This window comes from Acipenser ruthenus, chromosome 8 (assembly GCF_902713425.1).
Source record: "Acipenser ruthenus chromosome 8, fAciRut3.2 maternal haplotype, whole genome shotgun sequence".
In the NCBI taxonomy this organism is placed as follows: Eukaryota; Metazoa; Chordata; class Actinopteri; order Acipenseriformes; family Acipenseridae; genus Acipenser; species Acipenser ruthenus.
The window spans coordinates 13,049,050-13,075,143 of NC_081196.1; the positions used below are offsets into that span (position 1 = coordinate 13,049,050).

General features: G+C 37.0%; 1 protein-coding gene across 1 annotated transcript; it reads left to right on the forward strand.

The window, feature by feature from the left end:
• Positions 1-2,049: 2,049 nt before the first annotated feature.
• On the forward strand, positions 2,050-16,845 carry LOC131737723 (P2Y purinoceptor 3-like). Its single transcript, XM_059028546.1, has 2 exons — positions 2,050-2,425; positions 13,667-16,845. The coding sequence occupies exon 2, from the start codon at positions 13,728-13,730 to the stop codon at positions 14,688-14,690; it is 963 nt and encodes a 320-aa protein (XP_058884529.1). The 5' UTR covers positions 2,050-2,425; positions 13,667-13,727; the 3' UTR covers positions 14,691-16,845.
• Positions 16,846-26,094: the final 9,249 nt, after the last annotated feature.

Below are 26,094 nucleotides of genomic sequence, written 5' to 3' on the forward strand. Positions count from 1 at the left end.
CCTTGTCCAGTTGTCGTCAGTTGGGGGGTTGCCTCCTCTTCTAAATGGCCTCGGGTCAACATTGTTAATCAGCAATAGTGACTTCTTTAGTTCAGGGTAATGTTACACCCTGGAAGTGACGTCAAGTCAGGACTCCACTTCCCCTACTGAACCCTGACCTGAATACCATACAACCACCCTGGATATTGTTTCTCAAGACCTGCTGAAATATTGCTCCATTTTTTTTCTCTGCAACCTTTGCCTCACTGTCGCAGGGCTGAGGCATGCCCCTGTAAAATATAGTTTTGTTAAATATGGTTTGGTGAGATTTGTTTGATGTAGAATTTTCTAAATTAAAGTATGTGCTAGATATGGAAGGGCAGTGAGATTAAATTCCTCTCCCTGCCTAATTGAAAGGAAAGTGCAGTATGTGTCAACTGCATAATCGATGACCATTAAACCTGGTCATCTGCTTTTCAAAAGAGGCTGCAAAGCCAGTTTCTTCTTCTTTGTTCTGTGTTGTTCTTGTGTTTGGTGCTTTGTCTGCACGGCCTGGAGGTGAAGGGGGAGAATCCTCACGACTGCTTGTAGAACCAGGGTTATCTACAGCACGATCACAGCATGTTTGGGGCGGCCACCAACCACTGCAACTGACGGTTTGTTTATAAATCCTGGACGCCTGAGCGGCGTTTCAACTGCAAACCGTGTCTCTCCAATCTCTCCAAGCATCCCACACTGTGACAGCACCCCCGGTCACACTCCCCAATAGCATAAGAACATAAAGTTTACAGACGAGAGGAGGCCATTCAGTCCATCTTGCTCGTTTGGTTGTTAGTAGCTTATTGATCCCAGAATCTCCTCAAGCAGCTTCTTGAAGGATCCCAGGGTATCAGCTTCAACTACATTACTGGGGAGTTGGTTCCAGACTCCCACAATTCTTTGTGTAAAAAAGTGCCTCCTATGTCCATCGTCTCTGTCAACTCTGACGTGTTGGGTACAGTTATACACTTCCCTGTGTATATACATGTGTTGTGATTTATTTGATTTATTTATTTATGTATGTGTGTGTGTGTCTTAACACATTGTGGGATATTCAGAAAGTCATTCACCCCAGTGTCATTAAAAAAATAAATAAATAAAAAAAGAAACTCTTAATTTCAGAATAACTCTACAATTTACTTCAAGGGCTCTTTAATTCTCCCAGTGGTCACTTCTAGTTTTTGAAACCTCTTGTCGTTTTTTTTCTTACCCCGTTATTTTGCTAAAAGTACCAGTAAAGCACAGAGTACAAAGAAAAATAACTTACAGTAAAGGAGATTCCATCACCATCCTTCTGATTAAATGAATTTATTTCCTTGCACAACAGACTGTAATCATTGTATTAGTAAAAGTAATTTCAGTCACATCCCATTAGCTGGTACAGTTTAAACTTGAACAGCCCAATACATTTCTAATTTTCAAGTTACTTGTATTCCTGTTTCAATACTTTTGAAATATTTCACGTACATTTTTTTGTGAGTCAAAGACAATTTTGCGGTGGGACTCAGGCAATCAATGTCAGACAGGCAAATGTTTGAGTCAGTGGGAGAGCTCTATTATATTAAACGTGTTTAAACCAATCAGGAATATTAAGAGAAAAATACGATAAGTAAAAACAAACTGCATTAATTAGAGAGCTACCAAGATACACGTAGACTTTTAATAAATTCGTGATTTATGTTTTTGAAGATTTCTTTTTTAACATCGATGCTTTAACAGTTTTAGAAAGGCTATTTATTATGGCCAGGTTGTGGTGATACAGTCTGTCAGATTGCAGGTATTCCTTACACAAACCAAGAGGTTTATATTATAAATTGTTAAATGTACGTTTTTTTATTTAATAATTTATTTAGTTTTTACTTTATTCGTTTGTCTGCCAGTGCTTTTTAGGAAGGTTAAACAGCTATTGCAGAGCATCGTTACATCACCCCCAGCACTCATCAAAAAAAATTCAGAATGGGTCTCTACTAGCCTTACAAATGCATGCGCAATTCTAATTCTGCGGTAGCTGTTACGTCACTGTTCTCCTTGTTGAAAGATTGGAGCAGAGGGACAGGTCCTCCATACGCCTCACAGTAGGAGTAGAGCTTTATGTTACGTTATATGAAGCACGAGCGTGCGGTTTCAAATATCAGAACGGTAAAGTAGGCTGTCTGTGTAATTCTAAAACGAAAACCACCGTAATCGTTGGATATAAACAAGACAGTAAGCGTATCATTATAGTCAAATCACGCAAAGTTGCTTTTTTTTTTTATCTAGTCGTATATATATTTTTTTAATAATACACAAGCGTCGCCTACAGCGTGCTCTACGTTTTGTTTGAAAGTTTCAACACCAAAACAAAAACGAGTTCATTGGAAAGGGAACCGTAGTAAATACTTACGGTTTTTTTAGGACACCGTTTGAGGTAAGCACTGTACATATGTTTGTTTGTTTTTTTATGTGTGTAAACTAAACTTAAACTTTAATCTTTACAAATAAAATGAACAGTAATAAGACTGAACCGTGTTTATCTACTGAAAATATGCATGTATGAATTACTTTTTCATTAAGCTTTTTTTTTTTTTTAATAACTGTAGTTATGCCTTAGTTAAATAGGTAAGTACAGGGACATGTCTGTATATTTGAATTAAAGCTATACAAAATGCTGTTACTATTGTTTTTCTATGATGAGAACGTTTACCATTGTAGATGGATCCAAACGTGATTCTTAGCAGCGTACACAAAGTTACATATAAAAATACTAAACGTAGTAAAACGTTCTAAAACCTATCGAAAGTATGTACGTGTGATGATTTGTGTAATCTTGAAAGAAAGTGCCATTTTATGGGAGTTTCATAAACACGCATTACTAAGTTGTATAGGGCGGTATAAGAAATTAAAAACTATACAAGTCATCACCCTTTTACAACCATTCTTTGTCATCAAGTTTCTTTGTGAGGTTGTAATAAAAGGATTACATTGGAATAAGAAATAGTCAAGAGTTGTCTTGCTGTAACTCAATTTCAGTGATCAACACGTAAATGATGTTGGTCATATACCCAGCATGATCCTGTAGGTCTTTATGTAGGAAGGTATTTCTGTTTGTATAACTATGCAGTAATGAGCCAAAGGTGGCCAAACAGGTCTGTATTCGCTGGTAAGTCCCTATGTGCAGAATATTAATGGTTTAACAATATATTGTGACATTTTGTAAATAATAACAATAATCCAGTAGCTGGTTTGCTTAGCGTTCACTTTGCCACACTGGCTTCCAATTTATAAATGTGTTAATGAATTGTGTTTGGGTATATTTATCAATTACAATACTTAGTTCACTGAAGACGGCACTAGCCAATATGTTTTTATGAGGAAATGAGAAGAACAATTGCTTAGAAAATCAGAAAGAGAACCTTTAGAATACATTTGGTTTGTAGATGAAATTTTTGGGGTTTGGACACGTGGAGAAGAATCTCTTTTCCAGTTTCATAAAATGGCAAATGAAATACACAGTAGTAATAAGGTGGACCTTCAATGGACAAGAAAAGAAATATCATTTTTAGATGCCATGGTAAAACTTGAAGATTCAATTGAGACTGACCTCTTCTGTAAACCTAATGACATGCACCAGTATTTATACATGTCCTCTGCACATCCAATACACACTAAAAGGGCAATCCCAAAGGGTCTGGGAATAAGAATATGAATATGCTCAAAAGTGATTATGTAAAACAAAGAAATATATTAAAAACAAATCTTAAGGGGCTCTCGAGTGGCGCATCCAGTAAAGGCACTCCGTGTGGAGTGCAGGATGCGCCTTATAGCCTGGAGATCGCAGGTTCGAATCCAAGCTATGTCGTTGCTGACCGTGACCAGGGGTTTCTAGGGAACGGTGCATAATTGGTCCAGCACCGCCCGGGTAGGGAGGGATTAGGTCAGCTCACCATGGTTCTCCGTGCAGCAGCGACCCCTGTGGCTGATAGGGCACCTGTGGGTCTGCAGTGGAGCCATTCAGCTCTGTGTTGTCCTCCGGCACTATAGGTCTGGTGGCTTCGCTGTGGATCTGCAGTGTGAAAAATGATGGATTGGCAGGAACACGTTTCGGAGAACGCGCACAGGCCTCCCCAGGCGGTGCAGGCTTGGTGGAGGTGGGAGCGGTTGGTAGTCTCTCTCTAGCAGTGTAGACGGGATTGGCAGGAGTGGCAGGTAGTATCCCTCTTATCTCTGGGCTTCCCCTTTTTGGATGCAGCATTACCCCTGTTGGGCTGTGGACGCTCGTGCTCCCACTGACGTACATAATAAAAATAATTTTCTGTACCAGTCCATATAACAAAAATGTCATCAATATAACGCTTCCAAAATAACAAATTCTGTGTAAAAGCATTATTCCAAATATGGTGGTCCTCTAGATAGCCCAGGTAAAGATTTGCATAGTCTGGCCATTGTTGCACCCATAGCAGTACCTTGACTTTGCCAATAGCATTGATCCTCAAAGAGAAAATAAATTTTAGTTAATACTAATTCTGCAAAATTAAGAAGTAATTCAGTTGGAAAATCTGACACTGATCTAAAAAATATTTAATTGCCCGTAGACCATCTGAATGAGGTACATTGGTATACAAACTGGAGACGCCAAAAGTAGCAAGGAATACATTAGAATTAAGAGGACCCAAATCATTAAGGCTATCTAGAAAATCTCCTGTATTTTTAATGTAGCTAGGAAGTTCAGTGACTGAAGGTCTTAAAAATATATCTACAAAGATTGAGACGTGTTCAATGAGGGAACCAATACCAGCTACTGTTGGACGTCCAGGGGGATTCTCCCAAGGATTTATGAACCTTCAGTAGAATATAAAAAAAAAAGGTTTCACCGGATTATCGTTTGTCAGATTTCATTTTACTATCAGAGATAAAACACCCTTTGTAGGCATCCTTCAAAACAATATCAGTTTCCCTTTTGAATTTGGAAGTAGGGTCACCAGCCAAAAGTTTATAAAAGGTTGTATCAGATAAAATGTGTTTTACTTCTTGATTGTACTTTATTTTAAGCATAATTACCAAGCCACCCTCCTTATCCGATGGGTTGATAACTATGCCCCTATCCATACAGAGCTTTTTAAGAGCCTGATGTTCCACATTACTTGGATTTGATTTGGAAAATGGGCTGCCTTCTTTAATTACATTACCAACATCTCTCTACCCAGCGACAGAACGTATCTATTGAAGAGTTATAAACCACAGGACAGAATTTACTAGAAACTTACTGAATTTTGAGTTTGAAGAATTAATATTAGTACTAGGAGAATTCCCCACTGAATTATTACCATCACTGTTTTTATAATAACATTTAAGTCACAGATTTCTGAAAAATGTGAACGTTTTCTCATGGGTTTTATCAGGATGGGGATTTAACCCCATCCACGCCAGCTACACTTTATAAGACCAGCTTTTCGCTGGTCTCAAATAATAAATAATAATGTCGGACGGCTTTCGTCCAGCCACACAGAAATACAATTTAGTAATAACAACAACAATAATAATAATCATACATAAATAAAATACACACAAGGGGTGGGCACCCTATCACAATGACCAGATTTCAATTTTCTACACAGTCTCCAGTAAACTCCACCAGATTTTTAGCAGATACTGGTGGTAAGCAGTTTCAATTAGATCCATAGTTTCTTGGTGCTCTGAATTATTATTATTATTATTATTATTATTATTATTATTTATTTTTATAGTTTCATGTGTTACAAGCGTCACTTTACTGCAATTCCATGTCTAGAATAATATGAGTTAGGAAACTTAATGGAAAGAAAATGCCCACATATAATAAAAAGATGTGTGTGTTATTTACTGTAAGTGCACATGTGACATTTCATAAATTCTTAAATCATGAGCCAGCAATACTGTACCAATTCTAGGGTTGATTGTTCTTTTAAAGCAAAACAGTTTGCTATTACAGTAAGGAATATATTTCAGTATACAATGGTTACTGCAAAGCATGTGATACACAAATGATAAACATCTTTTAAAAATGTCAGTACAGTTTGGTTTGGCACCATATGACTACAATTATAAGATGATTACAAATGTAGTCTTTATAAAAATGCATGCAAATAATTTGAGTAAAATGTGCACCCTTATGCATTAAACATGCCTGTCTTACATGGTCAACACAGTGCTTTGATCATAGACTCCTATAGACCAGCATTCTGGTATAAGTGTTTTGTCCTATACAAGTTTTGCAAATGATTACAATCCACAATTATGAGGACCCTCTGTTTGTGCAGGCACTAGTTTATTCCACTAAAGCCATGCCTCTGCTACTCTCTAGAAGTGTGTTTTTAACTTTAAACACCAACTCAATCATGAGCAAAAAAATACTTACATCTACTGGACTAGGACATTTGTTTGGTTTTACTTGAGTCTGCATGATAAAAACAAAGACTGGACTAGGACATTTGTTTGGTTTTACTTGAGTCTGCATGATAAAAACAAAGACTGGACTAGGACATTTGTTTGGTTTTACTTGAGTCTGCATGATAAAAACATTTTTTTTTTCTCTCCATTGGATTAGTGATGATATAACCATTTTGTGTTTTGGAAACATTACATTGTTCAGAACCTTTCGAATGTGAAAGTTATGCTGTGTATCTCGGCAACAGCTCCTGTCGCTCTACTAGGTTCATGTCTTTCAGACCTTGGCAGATACTGATGCCGTCTCCTTGTGTATGAAGCATTTAATTTGGGTTAGTGTCGAGCAACCCTTATATAAACTAAATAACATACATTTCAGTTAGGCATGTATGCTCACCAAGTCAATTAACAACCCTTCCCAAATTTTATCAAAATCAAAGGGGGTTCAACAGTAGATGAAAAGTAATGTCATCATGAAACCTGCTGTACTGAAGTAGCAATGTAGGTCCCTTTTTCTTTTAGACGGAACTGAGCTTTCCTTATGCAGTTTTGACATAAGTGATAGACATAATTGCACAACATGTGGTGGTTGGTTCTGCAAAGTTCCATAAAAACGAACGTATAGTGAAGTGAAAGTAACAAAGTCACATCCTAGCGAGTATTCTAACTGAATACTGAACAGTTATACCAATGTGCATTATGATACTTCAATTAGTGGATACTCCATCATTGACAAAACAGACATGTGCTTGCAGTACAATATAAAATATATTTAAACAATCTCAGCATTAGAGCATCAGAACCCCAATACAAAAGGCATTTGTAGCTATACAGTATGTGCTTTTAATTATTACAAAAAATAACTGACAAATAGATTTTAATTATTGGTATACAGCTGTTTTAAGTCAGAGTTAAAACATTTGTATGTGCATATTTTTTATTTTTTTTAAGTCGATCAAATGCCAGCATTCATTTACTGGCTCGGCTATCTGGCTTTGACATTGGTTCTATATGAAAAACATTAGGTATTTTGGTCAGTTTGTCCTGATCTTCAAAAGACCATCTGTGTTATTTATGTGGAGATCTTCAAACCTGAGCTCATTCAGGTTTCCCATAGAAACAATGTTAGTCAGGTTTGCTAAACTCCAAGTACAATGATACAAAAAAGAGCTGTAGACAGCCATCTACAGATTTATTTTTTCTACGAAAGGCATATTGTGAACTCTCGCGTGACAAAAAATGTAGTTAACACGAAATTTGATTTTTCATTCCAGCCTTGGGCAAAAAAGTTAAAGGATTTTAACCTTTTATTTAAGCAATTATGTTTATTTTTTTTTCTTTTCTTTCGATTGGCTGAATATAGTAATAATTTACAAATAGAGAGGTTAGTTTTAAATTCCTCAACTCAGCCCACACTGTGAACAGAATTCTGCATTGTATTGCCTGAAGCTTAATTTTAATATAATTTGTATATAGTAATGGTAGTAGACTGTAGAGTGATCTTAAACCACATTTTCACAATTAATATAAAGACACAATTGTAAGTGTAATGCCTGCCAAGGTATGTTTTATTCACCTTTTTGTGGGGAATGGCATTTAAAATTGTGCACTTATCATTTATCTCTTGTTGCACTAGTTATTTAAAAACCACCATACCAAATTTGACAGTTAACCACTCAGACATGTGATGTGACACGTGCATGCTGTAGTAACAGTTTTCCTAGTATACAGCCTTACTGTTTTCAGAAGTGAATGTGAAAGCAGGTAAAACTCAATTAACAACCCTGCACAATTATTACCAAAATCAAAGGGGGTTCAAATTTAACCCCTAGGTTTAACAGTAGAAGAAAAGCAATGGAAAAGTAATGTCATTGTGAATCCTGTGTAAATATTTAGAAGCAGGACCGCAGATCCCTTTTTTTATTTTCGGTGGAACAAAGCTTTCCTTGTGCAGTATTCAAAGCGACAGACATAATTGCACCAGATGTGGTGGTTGGTTCTGTAAAGTTCTGTAAAAACAAACGTATAGTGAAGTGAAACTAACAATTAGCCACAGCCTGTTTAGACTGCACTTGTACAGCAGATTTCATGATCTACCCCTCCTACTATGCACTGAACTTGCCTGATCTAAGCACCACGATACTAGACCCTAGGCTAATGCTCTGTCCTTGCGCTATTATGTTATTGAAGATATAACCTGTTATAATCCTAACTTGTTGCATCCTAGTTCATATTATTTTAGTAATAGTATGTATATATATATTATTTTAAAGCTGAATAAATTATATTGTGAAATATACTTGTATACATATTTCTAATATGATTTACACAACTGAAAATATATTTGGAAAAATATACAAACTGCAAATATATCCAAGTATAGTTGTATAATGTAGGAAAGCTTATTTTGTACTGCATATATTTTCCAGTATACTGAAACATGTCACCATATTTTCCCAATATATTGCAATTTAATTATGTATCTTTAGAGCATTTATTATAAATCTATTTTTGTATTATACATACGGTATAACCTGTAGGACACAACTGTATTATACTTTAAGGAATATTTTGTTATGGACTTTTTTTGTGGTTTTGTCCATTTTTAATAAAAGTTTGTAGTTCATGAAAGATTCTTCAGTTTAGAAAGTTTTTGGTTTTTTTTAAGATTTATTGACATTTTTGGAAGCATTTATTTTTTAATCTTTGAGAATTTAACCCTGCGTGTTTACCATCATTGAAAGTACACTGAATTAGGCAAAAACAACTTTAGTAAGAAAGATAACCTGCACTAAACTGTATGACCTAGCCTACATGTATTATATCAAGCAGGACTATTAGGCTTTTAGCATATTGAGGCATTGCAGTGAATGTATTGTTAATAATAATAGGAGAGAAAATCCTACCGTGACTGTGTAAGCTGAGGTATTGCAATGACGATTTCAATTGGAATTTCATTACTTTTACATTGCTGCACAGGCTGAAGAAACTGCAACTGCTGGAACAGGATACCGTATTTGAGTGTGCAGGCATGCAGGAGTTGGTTTAGAAGACAAACGCTTCCTTAATTTGAATCCAATTTCTGTCAAGATGAGTGTTGAATTAATACAGAGTATTTCGCTCTTCGAGATGATTACATTAATCTTACCTATGAGACCTCAAACTACTATCCAATTTCAATTACAGCAAAGTTGGACTTACAACTTTAAGAATACTACTAGAAAAATATTGTCATGGAATGCCTGGCTAATGATATGTTTGATATTAAAGAACAAATACATGCACCAGTTCTTTGTTGCAATTTTCAAATGTATGTGTACAGTGGTTTGCAGAAGTATTCATCTCCTACCAATAATGTCACATTTTGTTGAATTACAAATAATGTGTGCACAGTTTTTCAAACAAACTTATACAAACTTGTAGTGGTTAAACTGAGCACTGTTATATGAGGAAGAGGTTAAATGTCAGCAAAACTTGCAAAGAAAATGTACAAAATGAAATTTACTGGTTGCATAAGTATTCACCCCCTTAAGTCAGTACTTGGTAGAAGCACCTTTTGCATCAATTACTGCTATGAGTCTTTTTGGATAGGTCTCTACTAGCTTTGCATAGTAGGATGGTGAAATTTTTGCCCATTCTTCACGGGAAAGTTGCTCCAGTTCTGATACGTTTGTTGGGGATCGTCTGGACTGCAATCTTCGAGTCTCGCCATAAATTTGATTGGATTCAAGTCAGGACTTTGACTGGGCCACTAAAGAACATTAATTCTCTTCTTGTTCAACCACTCCAGTGTGGCTTTGGCTTTGTGCTTCGGGTCATTGTCCTGCTGAAATGTGAATTTCCTCCCCAGTTTCTGAGTCTTGGCTGACTCAAACAGGTTTTCCTCAAGGATTCACCTGTACTTTGCACGATCCATTCTCCCCTCTATCCTGACAAGCTTCCCAGTCCCTGCTGAAGAGAAGCATCCCCATAACATGATGCTGCCACCACCATGTTTGACAGTTGGGATGGTGTTGACTGGGTGATGTGCAGTGTTGGGCTTGCACCAGACGTAACGCTTGGAATTTTAAAAAAGTTCAATTTTTGTCTCTTCTGACCACAAAACCTTTTTCCACATGTCTGCAGTGTCATCTACATGCTTTTAAGATGAGGCTTTTTGAGTAATGGCTTATGTCTTGCCACCCATCCATACAGGCCAGCTTTGTGTAGGGACCGGCTTATTGTTGATGTGTGAGCACTGACTCCCACCTCAGACACATAACTTTGCAGCTCTCTCAAGGTCATTGCTGGCTTCAGAGTGACATCCTGAACCAGTTTCCTGCTTGCCTGGCTGCTCAGTTTGGGAGGGCGACCTGATCTGGGTAGTGTCTGGGTGGTATGATGCATCTTCCACTTCTTAATGATGGACTTCACTGTGCTGAGAGGGATAATCAGCGCCTTTGAAATGTTCTTGTACCCTTCTCCTGCTTTGTGCCTCTCTACCACTTTATCCCTGACTTGTTTCGAAAACTCCTTGGTCTTCATGGTTGCTTTGTTGGATCACTATGTGAGTTGCAGCTTGAAAGTCTTTATATAACTGAGGAAATTATCTAAGTTAAACCACTTTGAGTACACACAGGCTGAAACCATTTCACTAATTTTGTGACCTTTCAAACAAATCATCTGCACCTGAGGTGATTTAGGGCTGCAATAGCAAATGGGTTGAATACTTATGCAAACCATTGTGTGTGTGTGTGTGTGTGTGTGTGTGTGTGTCTCTCTCTCTATATATATATATATATATATATATATATATATATATATATATATATATATATATATATAATATATATATATATATATATATATATATATATATATTATATAATTGTAAACGAGCCTTGCAGCTCGGGTTCGTTTCGCCCTTTAAAATACTGACCCAGACACAGAAAGAGGGTGTAATAACACTTCTGTGCTGTTTTTATTAATTACAGAAATCAAAATAAATGAAAACAAAAACAAAAACCTAACTCACACATGGAGTACTTACTAAACTTTTGTAAATTCCAGACCCTGACTATCATCGGACAGCTAAGCCGTTTACCGATTAGAACAAAACCCTTGTAACACCTACAAACACAAAACGGTTTACACAGTACCTCTTCCTAAAACCACACAGGTTTCTTCACTGTGACAGCCTCGCTTCACCCAGACAGGAGACTGCCTAGAACAAACATTTGTCCTGGTTTAAATACCTGCCTGCTAATTGCACGCAGGTGGCATTCATTTTATTATTAGAGCCAGGTGTACCCCATCCTGGCTCCCTCCAGTGGCATTCTGGGGGATGTAGTCTTTTGGCTCCCTCCTTGACTACATATTTTCCCCTTCCTCCCCCTGGTCTGTTACACATCCTCCCCCTTGTCTTAACAAGACACCGGCCATTCGATGGCCACTTCCCTCCACCCTTAAAAGACCACACACCCTCAAGTCCGATTTTTTCCAAATCGCTCGCTTCAAATCAACTTTCAAGACCCACTTGTTCCTCTCTTGCTTTTAATGCACTCTAAGCCTGGTATCTTATTAGCTGTTGTCTAAATTGCCATTTCAGGTTTTTTACTCCATCTTCTCTGTATGATTCTGCTTGACATACGCATCCACAATGTTTAGAATTCACATCTTAGCCTTTTATTTAAATTATTATGCCTATATTTAATGTTTTTTAATGTTGTATTTAATGCACTATGCCCTGTATTTCACTGTATTTAATGTGTTATGCATTGTTCCTCACTGTGTTGTAAAGTGCTTTGTCATGGTGGTCCACTATGAAAGGTGCTATATAAAATAAATATTGATTGATTGATTGACACAATTCAAACCGATAGAGTAGTGTGGAATATGAAGATTTATTGTGACACCAGTACTTTATATTTTGCCTTGCATTATGAAAATGTCCAAATCACATTGTCATTATGTTACTTTGGGGAAAGGACTGGGACCACAGCAATTCTGTAAATATCAAGCTAATGGATCGGAAGCATACGTTTGGTTTCTGTAACATTACTGTATATCCTGTTAGTTCACATTGCTTCAAGTTCAAGTACTGCATTTCATGGAGCAAATTGATATGTTGATAAAATAGACCCCGGAGATTCTTATTGTTATTAACACCAAAAACATAATGAAAACTTGGAACCAAAGCGAATTTAAAAAGGATTGGAAGATTAAAAAGTGCATTAGCTGCCTTTCTTTGGCAGGACAAGACATTCATATCTGCAGCTGCTCCATAAGAATTTGTCACCGGACATAGCCTGTCATGAGCCTCCTGGCATGAATCCGTGACACTGAATTTATAAATGGCTTAATTTCATGAGCCCTCTAAACTGTTCCTGGTTAGCTTTCTCTTGCCGTAAAATACTCCATAAACCGTCTGGATTACACATTTGGCCAACTTCTACTTCAGGTTAGGGAATGAGCAGCTCAGTGGTTAAAACACTAGGCTGCAGTTCAGGAGGTGGGTTTGATTCTCAGATTATTAGGTGCCTGCTCCAAATAACCATCTTGGCACCATGGACCATGGTTGGACGTTATGACAAATTCTCTGATAAGTATTTGGATGGCAAAATGTATTGTATTGGTTTACAGCAAGTTATCAAACACTGTTGTAAGCTATGTAAATCAGTCGGCTATCCAAAGTAAGTAGATATACATGCTAATATATGGCTGAATAATGTTTCCTCTTATGGTTTTATGATTATATAGACACAATAAAGTAAAAATGTATTTTATAAAAGCTGTTTGATTGGACTGGGGACATTCAGACATTCCACGAAGGGTGCTTCTGAATGGCAGCCCTAGTCATTTCCTGGTTCTGCTGGAGTTCTGTGGGAAGCAATAACATTCTTACCACTTCCGTATCCTCATCAGCCTGCCATTTGTTGAAAGGAATAAAACATGATTGACACTTTCTTTGGCTTAAGAACATAAATGTTGGGAACGTGAAGAGGCAATTTGGCCCATCACAGCTAGCCACTTGCCAGCATACCATTTGCTCGCTATAACAATATCTAAAGCCATATGGCTTTTTTTTTTTAGTAGCATGAGGTTTTAGCTTTTAAAATGTAATCCTGTAATAGTTTTTGAGAGACACACTTCAACACATGCTACATAGTGATAAAATGATGCTAATTATGTACATAATGATAAAATGATGCTAATTATGTATCTTTTGTTTGTGCATGTTAATTAACTTTTTTTTTTTTTATCATAGGATGTTATGATTTAAGAAGCTTGTATGAAGTACCACAAAAGGTGCCAGTCAGTGAATTTGAATGGATAACCTTACCATAGCACCGATAGGTTCCTGCACCTACAATGAGAACTTCAAGCAAATTCTCCTTCCAGTCGTCTACAGCGTAGTCTTTATAATTGGACTCCCCTTAAACTTTACTGTCATTGTTCAGATATGGCAGTCCCGAAAATACCTGACCAGGACAACCATCTACATGCTGAACCTTGCATTAGCGGACCTGCTTTACGTCTGTTCCCTTCCACTACTCATCTACAACTACGCCCAGCAAGATTACTGGCCTTTCGGGGAGTTCACCTGCAAGTTTGTCCGCTTCCAGTTCTACAGCAATTTGCATGGCAGCATCATGTTTCTTACCTGCATCAGCTTCCAGAGGTATATGGGTATCTGCCACCCTTTCACAACATGGCACAAGACTGGTGGCAAGAAGTTTGCCTGGATAATCTGTGCCGTAATCTGGTTTATTGTTTTAGCCGTTTGCGCACCCACTTTTGAGTTTGCCACCACGGGGACCCAGCGAAACCGAACGGTGTGCTACGATCTGAGTGAACCCTCTCGCTCCGCTCAGTATTTCCCTTATGGAATGGCATTGACAGTCATTGGATTTGTGATCCCCTTTTTAGGAATCATAGTTTGCTACTGCTGCATGACCAGGATCCTATGCCAAAAGAACGAAATGACCGGTACAGTGGTTCGGGAGAAAAAAGACAAAGCAATCCGGATTATCATAATCGTGGTGGTGGTCTTTGCTATCAGCTTTTTCCCCTTCCACTTGACCAAGACTATGTATCTGATCATCCGGGCTATAGGAGGAGTGGCCTGTGAAGTGCGTGAAAGGTTTGCCATCATTTACAAGTGCACCAGACCCTTTGCGAGCATGAACAGTGTTCTTGATCCAATCCTGTTTTATTTCATACAGCCTAAATTCAGGCAAAGCACCAAATCATTGCTGGAGAAGATGAATACCAAGAGAGAAAAGACATGAGCCAAATTGGCCTTCAGTAAAAGAGCCCACTAGGCACCTGTTCAAAACTGTTAGTTTGTGGTGGAGCAGAGATCCTAATTAGCATGTTGAATGTTGGAACGGCATGTTTAAGTAGTTGTACTACTAGGTTTAAATACAAAATTGTGCCAGTTTATTTATGAAGAATATTGCACTAACACACAATTACAGAATTACTAATTGTTCTTCCTGAATAATGAATAATCTAGATCCAATCTGCTAGTGTCCCGCTATATAACCAAGGAAAAAACTAACCAAAAATGTATTGAAAGAAAAATAAAGAATGTAAGTTTCTTGGCCAGATGACAATTCAATTACAGAAATGATGTTCCTATTTTCTAAAAAAAATGTAGCATGTAGGTCATTAATCTGGGCAGGTTTCATTTTATGAAGAATATCGTAGGCTATTGTTATCCATGGAACATTTTAGCCTATAGAGATGTTTTATCACCATTGCTGAGAATAATAGTATGATATTGACTACAAACATATTGTCAAAGGCGGGCTTGTCTAGCCTGGCCTCTTCATCTGATTCATCGCTAAACACCCACCAGCACTTGCTAATGCGCCAGTCGAGACAGGCTGAATCCCAACTGGGGAAGTAAAACAAGTTGGGTAAGAGACAGTGGGAGAGGAAACGTGAGGTGAATCCATACCACACTGCTTAGGTCGAATAAGCAAACTATTTTTCTGAAATTATGTTGTAAAATCAGTCTTGGCATATGTAATTTGGCACATGTAAGCATTTTTAAAGGTAAAAAAAAAGTGGTCCGATACCATTTGTAACGAATTATAGCATACTAATTGAACTGCTTATTATTCCATGCTATATGTTATTAATAATCATGTATTACTGTTTCAGAGCTTGTGTATATTTGATGTGTTTATTAAAATCCCAATCTTATTTTACTGGACTGTCTGTGCAAGCCTTAGCAAAGTGGAATTTCTGTAAGTAGGCCAGTACAAACCTTGCCAATAGAGATGTGCAGCAGAAACTTCTTGTTGCACCTTCGTTTAATGTCCTCAAGTGCAGAAACAGGCATACGTGAGGTATAAGAACACATAGTGTGGGATAATAAACCGACAATGTATTGTTCTACTGATTCAAAGGTTATAAAGTTTTAAAGGTTGAATCTAGAAACCTTGCACCTGTGATCCCACCTGAAATGTGAAAACCTAGTTTGCTCTAAAAGCATATTGGCAGCTTATGAAACCCAAGATCCCATATGGAATGAATGCTTGTGCCTACAGGAGCTATTCTGACACATCATTAATACTGTATATGTTTTCATAAATATATTATACTGTAACTACTGCAGTATGTGTATAACATAGAAAAGCCTTTGAATAGCCTTACAAGTGTGAAAGGTGATGTTTTTAATATTTCAGGAGAAAAATACTTGTTCAAACAACATACAATTGTTCCTTGGGGATATTTCTGAAGTACAGTATATCCAGTACAATTTCCATTCTGTCTGTAGGGAGAGATTGTATCAGTGGGAAGAGTATCCAACAAGCCTTTTAAGTTGGGCAACTTTACCTTCATCTAACAGCAGGATATGTGAACAATATAGATATTATTTCAAGTATTTCACCCTTTAAGCTGAACTGTTTACCTGTCATTTTAGTATATTCAGCAACACCTTGTGGCAAAATATTGTAACAGTTTTATGGCTTATATATTTGCTTTTGATAACGTTACTTTTTACACATTGAATGTCAATCATATGTAAATAAATAACCAAGGAGTCCCAATGCATAGAAGTTTGAGCCGTTCCAGAATTTCGTGAGAATTAATTGTAAGTTGGCTGTAATGAAGGTGTATGCTGTGTCTAATGAAGCCATTTAATGCTGAAATAGGAGTCTTAAATTAAAACAAACATTTATCACTTAAATGTTTGTGAAGTGTGGCAGAACAAATGTTTTCCCATTTTGTATGTAATTATTATTTTTTTTAAAAAATAATTTTAGAAGTTTAAATGTAGGAATCGGTTGTTTAACAAAAGCAGCTCTAACTGAATGTAGTACAGTATTACTAACTTATTCTGAGGGAAGAGTGATGTTTGCTTTACATTGTCAAAATCAAAAAAGAAATATGAGGTTCTTTGTGTTCTAAATAAATAACGAGAGTGCTTTATGCTGTTGTTTTTCTTTGTATTTATATTTGTTTATTGTGTGTGTCTATGTAAAGACATACACAAATATACTGTCAATTATGGGTTGACCGGTCTTTAAACATTCAGATCTCACAATTGTAGTGGTTTCCCAAATATAAATTTTACTATGCTTCCAGTTCAGAATGACAGTGTAGGACACTTCATTCTTCCACAAAACCGGTTTCTGGAATGGTGACTACTAAGACTGGTACAATATTCAATTGAACATGCTTTGCAGTCGCCATTGCAGAAACGGTCACCATTGCGTTGTAAAATGAAGTGTCTTGCACAGTAATAGGTTACATTATTTATAGTGTGTGTATTTATTATTATTATTATTATTATTATTATTATTATTATTATTATATATAACAATTCTGTACCTCTAAAGAGCATCTTGGTTAAATAGGATGGCGTTTAATCATGTTTGGTTCTTGCAGTATGACATTTCTTACAAGTGCATTTTAATAGGATGCACTAAGCCATCTGGTGGTTAAGTGTGGTAAATGCAGTTTTCCTTCTAAAGAAAGGTCTACTGAATTTTCTGCATAATCCCTAATACTAAGATTCTGTTTTTGATTATTAATTAAGATGTTTTTCCCTGATATAATTTTCTCACAGTTTTAAATTAACCTCACTGGGTAGGTTCTAGAAATTATGAATTTACTTAGGCATGCCTGGGGATACTCCTCCACAATCATTATGCTCACCACCCCTCAAGAAAAAAACAATTGTCGGTAGCCGATCAATATAATCAAAAGCATTTTCCAAGTTCTCTAACCTCCATTTTCACTGTCCTTCTGGGCATTATTTATAAGTGGCATCCCTCCTTAAGCATGCAGTACCATGAAGGAAAATAAAAGTGATTATGTTAGTAATATATAACGCTAGGCCCAGAGCAAAACTGATTACTACCATTACCATGTATTATAGCAGTAGCATAAAATAGGAGATGTTTTGTTTTAGTCCCCACTGAGGATGTTTAAGCAATAGCAAAGGTTATTGAGAGTATCAGAATGTGAGGATATAAGCGATTTCGCATAGGTTCTATCTAGAGAACCGCTTATCCAGTTGTGGTGAAGTTATTATGAGATACCTGTCTGTCATATCACAAATTGACATGTACAGTATATATGATTGATGTAGGTCATGGAGATTTACTTTATGATACTGTGTTTCAGCTTTTTTATTTATTTACGTACTTGTTATTAACTCTATTTTGTGGAAAGTATTTACTGTTTTACATTATTTTCTGTACAACTGTAGATGGAAATGTGTATTTTTTTTTAAATGTTTACTTGTAAAAGGAAAATAAATAATGGAAAATCCAAAAAGAAAATGTACGAAGCAGTAAACCATTGTTAAAAACATCAAGAATAGCATTTTTGAAAAGTATCAACAAATACATAATGAATTCAGCCAACAAAGTGCAAAATGGACCAGCATTTTTCCATTTCCTGTCTTGAGCTGTTTGGAGGTACTGTAGTCATAGAAACCTTAGAACAAGCATCACAAGAACGACACTAGGGTTATTCTGGGAGTTTTTTTTGGTTACAGTTCTCAGATTTTAGTTTTACTGTTACTGTTTTATAAGTGCTTATTAAACATCCAGAGGCTGAAAAAACATCCATATGTTCAATTTAGCTAATTTGTTCATGTTAACACTTTATTGTCCAGCTATATTTTCCTTTTTAGACAAGGTTGACATTTTAATTATGGTGCAGCTATCCTTATTGTAGCATTAATAAGCACATAGATCAATGCTCTGAACAGGGGTTATATATTTAAGGATGGGGATGGTTCCCATATGTCTGAGGAACAGTTGTAAATGTGTGACATCATCTTCCTGTCTAGAAAGAAAGCATCCAGAATAATTCTGCAGTCCTGTGCATGAACCTGGTTAACGCCTGAATAACATCTGAATGTCGTGTTCTTGTTTCTTGCTCTTTTAGATTTGGCACATTATGAATTGCTCATAGTTGGTAATGTGTGAATGTCTATTTGTGTAAATACTCAAGCAGTGCTATTGTGGATGACATTCTCTTACTGACAGCATATTTTCATTGTATTTAGCAAGTTGAAAAAGGGGGACGAAATATCAACCCTCAGGGAAAAACACTAGCAGGATTAACATTGTTTTAATAGCTTTAGTATTTAGATCTGCCACTGTGTTTAGATATATATTAACATGTTATTTAAAATTTAAACTGGGTATGAAATCATAAATACCCAGTCAGTCCCCACTGTCTAAGAGACTCAGAATGTACTAAAGATACATTAACAGATAATAAATATGCACTGATATAGTTCAATCAATTGGGCTCATTGGTTCAGGTCACACCTACTCAAGAATGTGCAATATTTTGGAAAGTAATGTCATTTTTCAGATGCAGTATAGTGCAGAAGTGATATGGTAATAGCACAGGTATTTTTCAGTACCTTATCGTTGCATATATAACTGACTTATCTTTGTAAAACTACTGTATATAGTTTATAACTGAAAAGAGGCAATAAAATTGACAAGTTAAAATGTTTATATTAATGTCAAAAGAGCGATATTTTATGACATATCATACCGTAGTTCCCAACATCGGAAGCACTAGAACCACATTGGAAAAAGAACTGTGATTCAAACATAGTAGAAGAATTCTTCGTCCAGCAATCAAGTTTCTTGCTGGGTTTTTTTCAGTTTAATTTCTGTTTCGTCTCTGAAATGTTTTTTGCACTTTTAAAATAGGGCTCATTGTCTTACTCCCACTCTCTCCACAATGCAAGCAGAAATGGGTACAGAGCTCCTGCACAGACTCCTGGATCGGAACTGTAGTACATACAAATAGAATGCTGAATATTCAGTAAGATCATATTCACAGAATCTTTCCTATGAGGAAACTGAAAGCATGACAAAATGTTTAGAGGAGAACACAATTACCGGCAGACCCCTGAGAACATATTTTAAAAGGAGATTTTGAGCCAGGGGGTCAAGACAAAAATCTTTTTTGCACAATGAAGTCAGCAACAACTGTACATGTCTAAGGGACTTTGTATCTACTACATCTTCATTATCAAAACACTGATGATAAATACATGCTGATATGGGTTAAATTAAACTGCTCACTGGTTCAGGTCACACCCTCTCAAGGAGCTGTAATGCAGAATGCAGAATGCAGATTCCCTGTCTCACATTCACTATTGAAGGCAGGGAAAGGGAAGACCTCCTCCAGGTCACGCTTTACATCGTCGCATCTCCCAGTCTCTCCTCACTCTGAGAGCGTGGGGATGTGGGGGCGGACGCTATGGCTCACCTTACTGCAGACAAACTAACAGCTAGTAGGCAGACTTCAAGAGAAAGCATGCAGCTTTAATTCCTTTTTCTCTAGCAGCAAAAAGCAGAGGTGTTTCTGAGGTGTTTAGGATTTCAAGCCACTGTAATTGTTCAGAAGATACTGCCATATTTCTTGTATGATTACACCCAGTTTTTATTAGATTTTTTATTCCCAGTCATTGCTTTTTTAAATAAGTGGAAACCCATGAAAACACCTATATCGTTGCTTCAGTACTATTTTCACTGCTCCCCTTATCATTGTGAAGCTAAAGCTTACATTTGTAATGCATTTGCTTGCACTTTAGAAAAATCCATAAAGGAACAGAGAAAAGCTCCCCTCTTAACCATCATGTTGGTTTGGATCTGGTAAGAGCCCCTTGGAGAAAGTCCCTTTCCAGTCAGAAGTAAATATGGATTCACTAATAACACACATCTAAATGTTCCTCGCCTTTTTGAGGCTGTTACATGCTGGAAAGATTTGCTGCCCAATGTGTCCTATTGTGAATTGAGGGCAATGATTGCCCTGTGGTGTTTAACACAGGCAGGCCCTATCCATTCGTTTGTCTATTAATTAGCGCAGCTGAACAGCATTGCTAACACAAGCCCACTGCAGATGCACTAAGAGCAGGGGAAATTCTGGTAACATTTGAAGCATTTGGTTTCCAGCATTAGATGGCGCACTAAGCCAGCCTCTGATTGTTAGCCCTCTAGACCTATTTCAGTCTCATCACAGTTTAATCAAGAGTCACGACTTCAAACCGCATGCAACAGTATCAGTCCTATACCCTACCAAAAACACTGCAAGACACAAAGAAAAGGGAGCAAAAATAGATAGCACAACTAACTAATAACAGAGGCCATTCAGAAAATACAAAAATAACACCATTGTACTGCACCACAAAATGTTTCCCAGTGAATTAATTAGCAATATTACACACCTCTCTGTTCACTTTGTTATTCCTACTTGCACTTCCAGCTACTGGATCCCGTCTTTCTCTTAACTATACAAGTTCTGAGTTTTACTTCACTCGGCATGCTGCATTTATCTCACTTTTTTAACTTTACTAAGTAAGTCCTGCATATCTCCCTCCCTTTGTGACGAACAGAACCTAGTGATAATTGACCAACAGCATTCAAACCTATATGAGATTATTATCTAAGAAGAGCAATAACCAATAAATGCTCCATCCTCATAACGGGACCATTAAGAGGTTTTCACAATTTTATCATGTGGGGGTTGAGACGACATTAAATCTTGGGATCTAATTATGTGAACCAATACTCCAACATTGAAGACATTAAAAAAGACCTTTAGTATTACTACATATACCACCATTGAGTATTACATAGTTCTGGATGATGACTCTCAATCGGAGGACTGCAATGTTTGGTTTACAGCAGTAGATGGTGCTCAACAGTAGATGAATCCCTCTTATTCTTTCAACCTCTCAGTGTCGCCCACTCAGAATGATAAGAGCCCATTGATGGCCTGAACACAACTGCCATACTGCCAGCATAAACAATGCTTTTAAAAGCGGATATGGATTTGATTGGACTGTGGCCATTAGAAACACATTAGAAAACAAGTGTTGCCAGGATGTCATGCATGCCGATTAGTGATAATGGTGCTTGTCAGAAGTACACAGATTGGAAAATCCATGAGAGAGTGAGAGTCTATGCTGCCATCTAATGAGTGCCAAGGAAATACAATATGACACCTTTGTGTGCTACATGTATCAGGTCTCTCATACAGTAGGGTGCTTTAATAGAAACAAATCTATATATTTGGAGGGGGGGGGCAACTAAGGGGGTTTTAAGAGCTCATCAAATATGTCATCCATAAAACACTCAATACAGCGAAATTTAAAAACTTAAAAGAAACTTAATAAATTGAACAACAAATGTTTTGACGATGTATTTCAATTCTCAATATTAAAGACATTAAAAATATATATATCTAATCAAGCTTATAGAAAATGCACAGATATTTTTGACACTCTTACTAACACTGTGTAACTCAATAGTGATGGCTAAAGTCCACTGGCAGTCTAAAGACTGAGAACAAGGAATAACAATGGCTGTACCACAAAGACGTTTCCTAAGGCAGGCTAGATGAGGCAGGATGATAAGATGTCACAAGAGGTCAAGATCTACTGTACTGAATCTCATCTACATGAATCTCATTTGCTCAAGTGCACTTTCTTGTGCATCGTGGCTTCCAGGGAGAGTACAGCCTGTCTCTCAGTTACTATCTCTTAATAATTAGCATTAAAAAAAAACTCCTGTCGCTGCTGCAGTGTGTTACTATGGCAACTTAGGAAGGCAAACTCGATTAAGAGCTAGGCCGAATCTACTGTCAGAAATACACTGCTGCTCTACCACGCAGTACTATAGATACTTCTATTTTTGCTCACCTAATAAATTAAATTTTTTAATTTATTGTAAATATATTAATATCTGTTTGATGGATGTCTGTGTGTTTCTTTCTGTCCCTACCACAGAAAAGAGCACATTCAGTTGAATGCTACCGTTCTATTCCCTAAAGTGCTGTGGGATCTAGTTTATTTGAATTATAGCAGATAGATGGATCCCGGCAATGTAATTCCGTACTGGGGTGTACTGGAGTTTGACACATGAGGAGATTGAATTGTTGAAAATTAGTTTTTTGGGGGTTTTTTTGGTATTGAATTTAGCCAGTCAAATGAAATATCGTTTTGTGAAACTGGTCTCTGAATTCAGATGGAGGCAATGACAGTCCCTGGAACGTGTGCTCATCGAGAATGGTTTCCTGTAAAGGATTTGACTGTGGAAATCTCCCTGTTTAACCCCGGTATGGCCTGAAATTAGGCTTTAAAATTAAATACACATACACACATACATATATATATATATATATATATATATATATATATATATATATATATATATATATATATATATATTTTATTATTATTATTATTATTATTATTATTATTGAGCTACAACATTCAACACCTTTACCCCACTGTAAATAAACACTTCCATTTCCAGGCGATGTTCAGATCAATTAAAAAACCCTTTATGGTCTGTTACTGTATGATATAAAAGACAAACGTTCTCAGTAATGCCCATCATCATTGTAAGTGCCTTACTTGTCTGCCACTGCTGCTTTCCTCTCAAATGTTTTGCAAGTACAGTGTGCTTTCTGTGTGTGTGTGTGTGTGTGCGCACGCAGGAAAACATTCTTTCATTATTATTAAAAATCGTATAATTTTGTGTTTTATGTTATGGATAACATGAGTGCCTTCCTCCCTTTCTATAAGATAAATAGAGGATGGGTAAAGTTTCAAGCAGGACCTGGACTTATACCCACCAAAACGAATTGTATGTGTAATCCTCAGTGCTGAATTCTTAACAGTACAAAACATAACCAGCTAGGGTAGGCAACATCTTCACCTTACTAGGATTACAGCCGATGAAAGGGGTTGCTACGATGACAAAAGATTTTGTTTACTTCCTGTGATTAACACATTTTCCCCCAAACTACACACAACACAATTTATAACAATTTACACCAAGTGGAAAAACCAAATAAAAAAATCAATATTAAGGTTATTTGTATAATTCTATTGCCAGATGAAATGGTAGCTATATCAGTCCGGAGACGATAGCCAAAGAGAAAGAGATACCTTTTATTGGACGGATTAAACAATAATTAAATCACAAGCGTTCAAGACCTTCAGGTGAAGAAGAATGAATTATTGTTTAGTCAGTCTGGTAAAAGGTATCTTCTTCTCTTTGTCTACAATTCTATCATATTGTATTTTATATTATCACACAGCTTCAGAGTCCTGTCTGGTGCGCTGCCCACAGAGCAGGACAGACAGTGTAACCTTTTACCAGCTGCTCTGTACTCTTACAACTGAGTGCCCTTTTGCCTGCTGAGACTTGATTGACAGCTTCTTTACTTTCCATCCTCTTGTTGTCTGTCTTTAGGGGCATCTGTTTGTACACTGTGAATCAGGTTTTAAAGAAAACATTACCCACCTTGTCCCAAGAAGTTAACCCTTTAATATAGCAAGCATTAGCTAAGCCCATTGTAACCTAGGTAAGGTAGTGCAAGATTAGTGCTAATCAGGGTCTGTAAAGCGAACTGTGCGCTCACAGTATCGATAAAGGGTTAACTTTAATCTGACGGCCTTACTGTGGGCATAAAGAGAGCTAGTATAGGAATAGGTGTACAGATGGGAAATAAACCTACAAACGTTTTTGTCAACTGAAATTAGTACTAGGAAACCCTCGTCTTTTACAAAAAAAATAACAACTTTGTTTTAGAGATGCAGAGAGGGGTGTCTATTTTTAAACATGTTTTACCAAGAGATTTGAGATTCAGCCACAAGGTTGTTGGGTGATTTACTTTCAGCATGCGTCGCAGCGAGTCAATAACTCAGGACCTGGACTATCGTGTCCCTTCATGTTAACCTCAGAGACTACAGACAACATGGAAATCACAAGTAATCAATACAGAGTGTTCTTATACCTGAGCATGGTGGAGAATTTCTCTGGCTGCTTCTGCACTCACATCATGTAGGCTTGAGAATGAATGACACTGGTTTCAAACCTTGAGGCTCACCAGAAAAAGGATTGCAGTGGGTTATGTATTTAACCTAGTAGAATGTGGTCAGGGACTGCCCAGTCCCTGACCACATTCTGGCGCCTCCTTAAGACTCATCTCTTCAAACAGCACCTGTAGAACTCCTCTGTTTGTATCCTGGGACACTATCACCCTTCATGTAAATGTGCTTTATTTTGCTCTTATCTGCCCCCTATTTTACTGCATTTAATCCTGTACTTCAGAATACTGTAATCTGCCAAATGTTTAACCTGTAGTACTTTGTATTTAATCACATCCTGATGTAACTATCACTATTTAATCATATCCTGATGTAACTATCACTATTATCTGCTGTATTATTGAATTGTGGTTTGTCACACTTGTACTTTGCTTGAACAAAAGTTATTGTATTTCTTGCTCTTATTGTATTACTTGTATTGTAACACTTGAAATGTATTTGCTTACGATTGTAAATCGCCCTGGATAAGGGCGTCTGCTAAGAAATAAATAATAATAATAATAATAATAGTAGTAATTCAGTATCCTCACTAAATATTGACTAGTGTATAGTACACACAACAAAACTGTGTGGCCTCTGCAGTTCAGGTATACATCCAAAGTAATGAAACATACTTTTTTGTTAACCAAACAGTCACCATTACATCTGTGCAGTTTATTTTAAATCCAAATCATGGGGGGGGGGGGGGGGGGGGGGGAAAGATTAGCAATCATATTTTCAGGTTCTCTGTGTGCATGGTTGACTACTGCCTAGATTCCATAATTTATCAAATAAGGTAAACAGTCTTTTTAGGAATGTTAAAAATGTCAACTTAAGATCATAATAGAAATAATAATAATTAAAAAAAATATATATATTAAATCGTGTTTCACAATTTACCTTGACTAAGATGTGTTCTTTCAACACTAAAACTGGGGCTCTTAGAAACATCCACTGACAAGAAATCCCCATCCACCTCCCAGTTACAAGGTCAAAACAGACATTAAAACAGAACCGACAGCAGAAGCAGTGTTTTGGGGGTGCTTTGTGTAGCAGTCCGATGTGGTAGGAGGCCGTTTTGACAGACGTCAGCAGCAGCCTCCTGGCAGTGTTCAGAATTGTGGTTAAAGAACTGGGAAGAATGGCAATGAAACCCTGCAGGGCTCCTCTACATGTGTCTCTGTGGTTGTGTTCAGTCAGTGCCCCCACTGCTGCTCCTGTCCCTGTTTTATTGGTGTGCTAGTGTGGGCTAAGTCTGCGAGTGGGTTACCATCCAACCGTTTCAGGACTGGACAGTCTATTTTTGAGCATGCCAT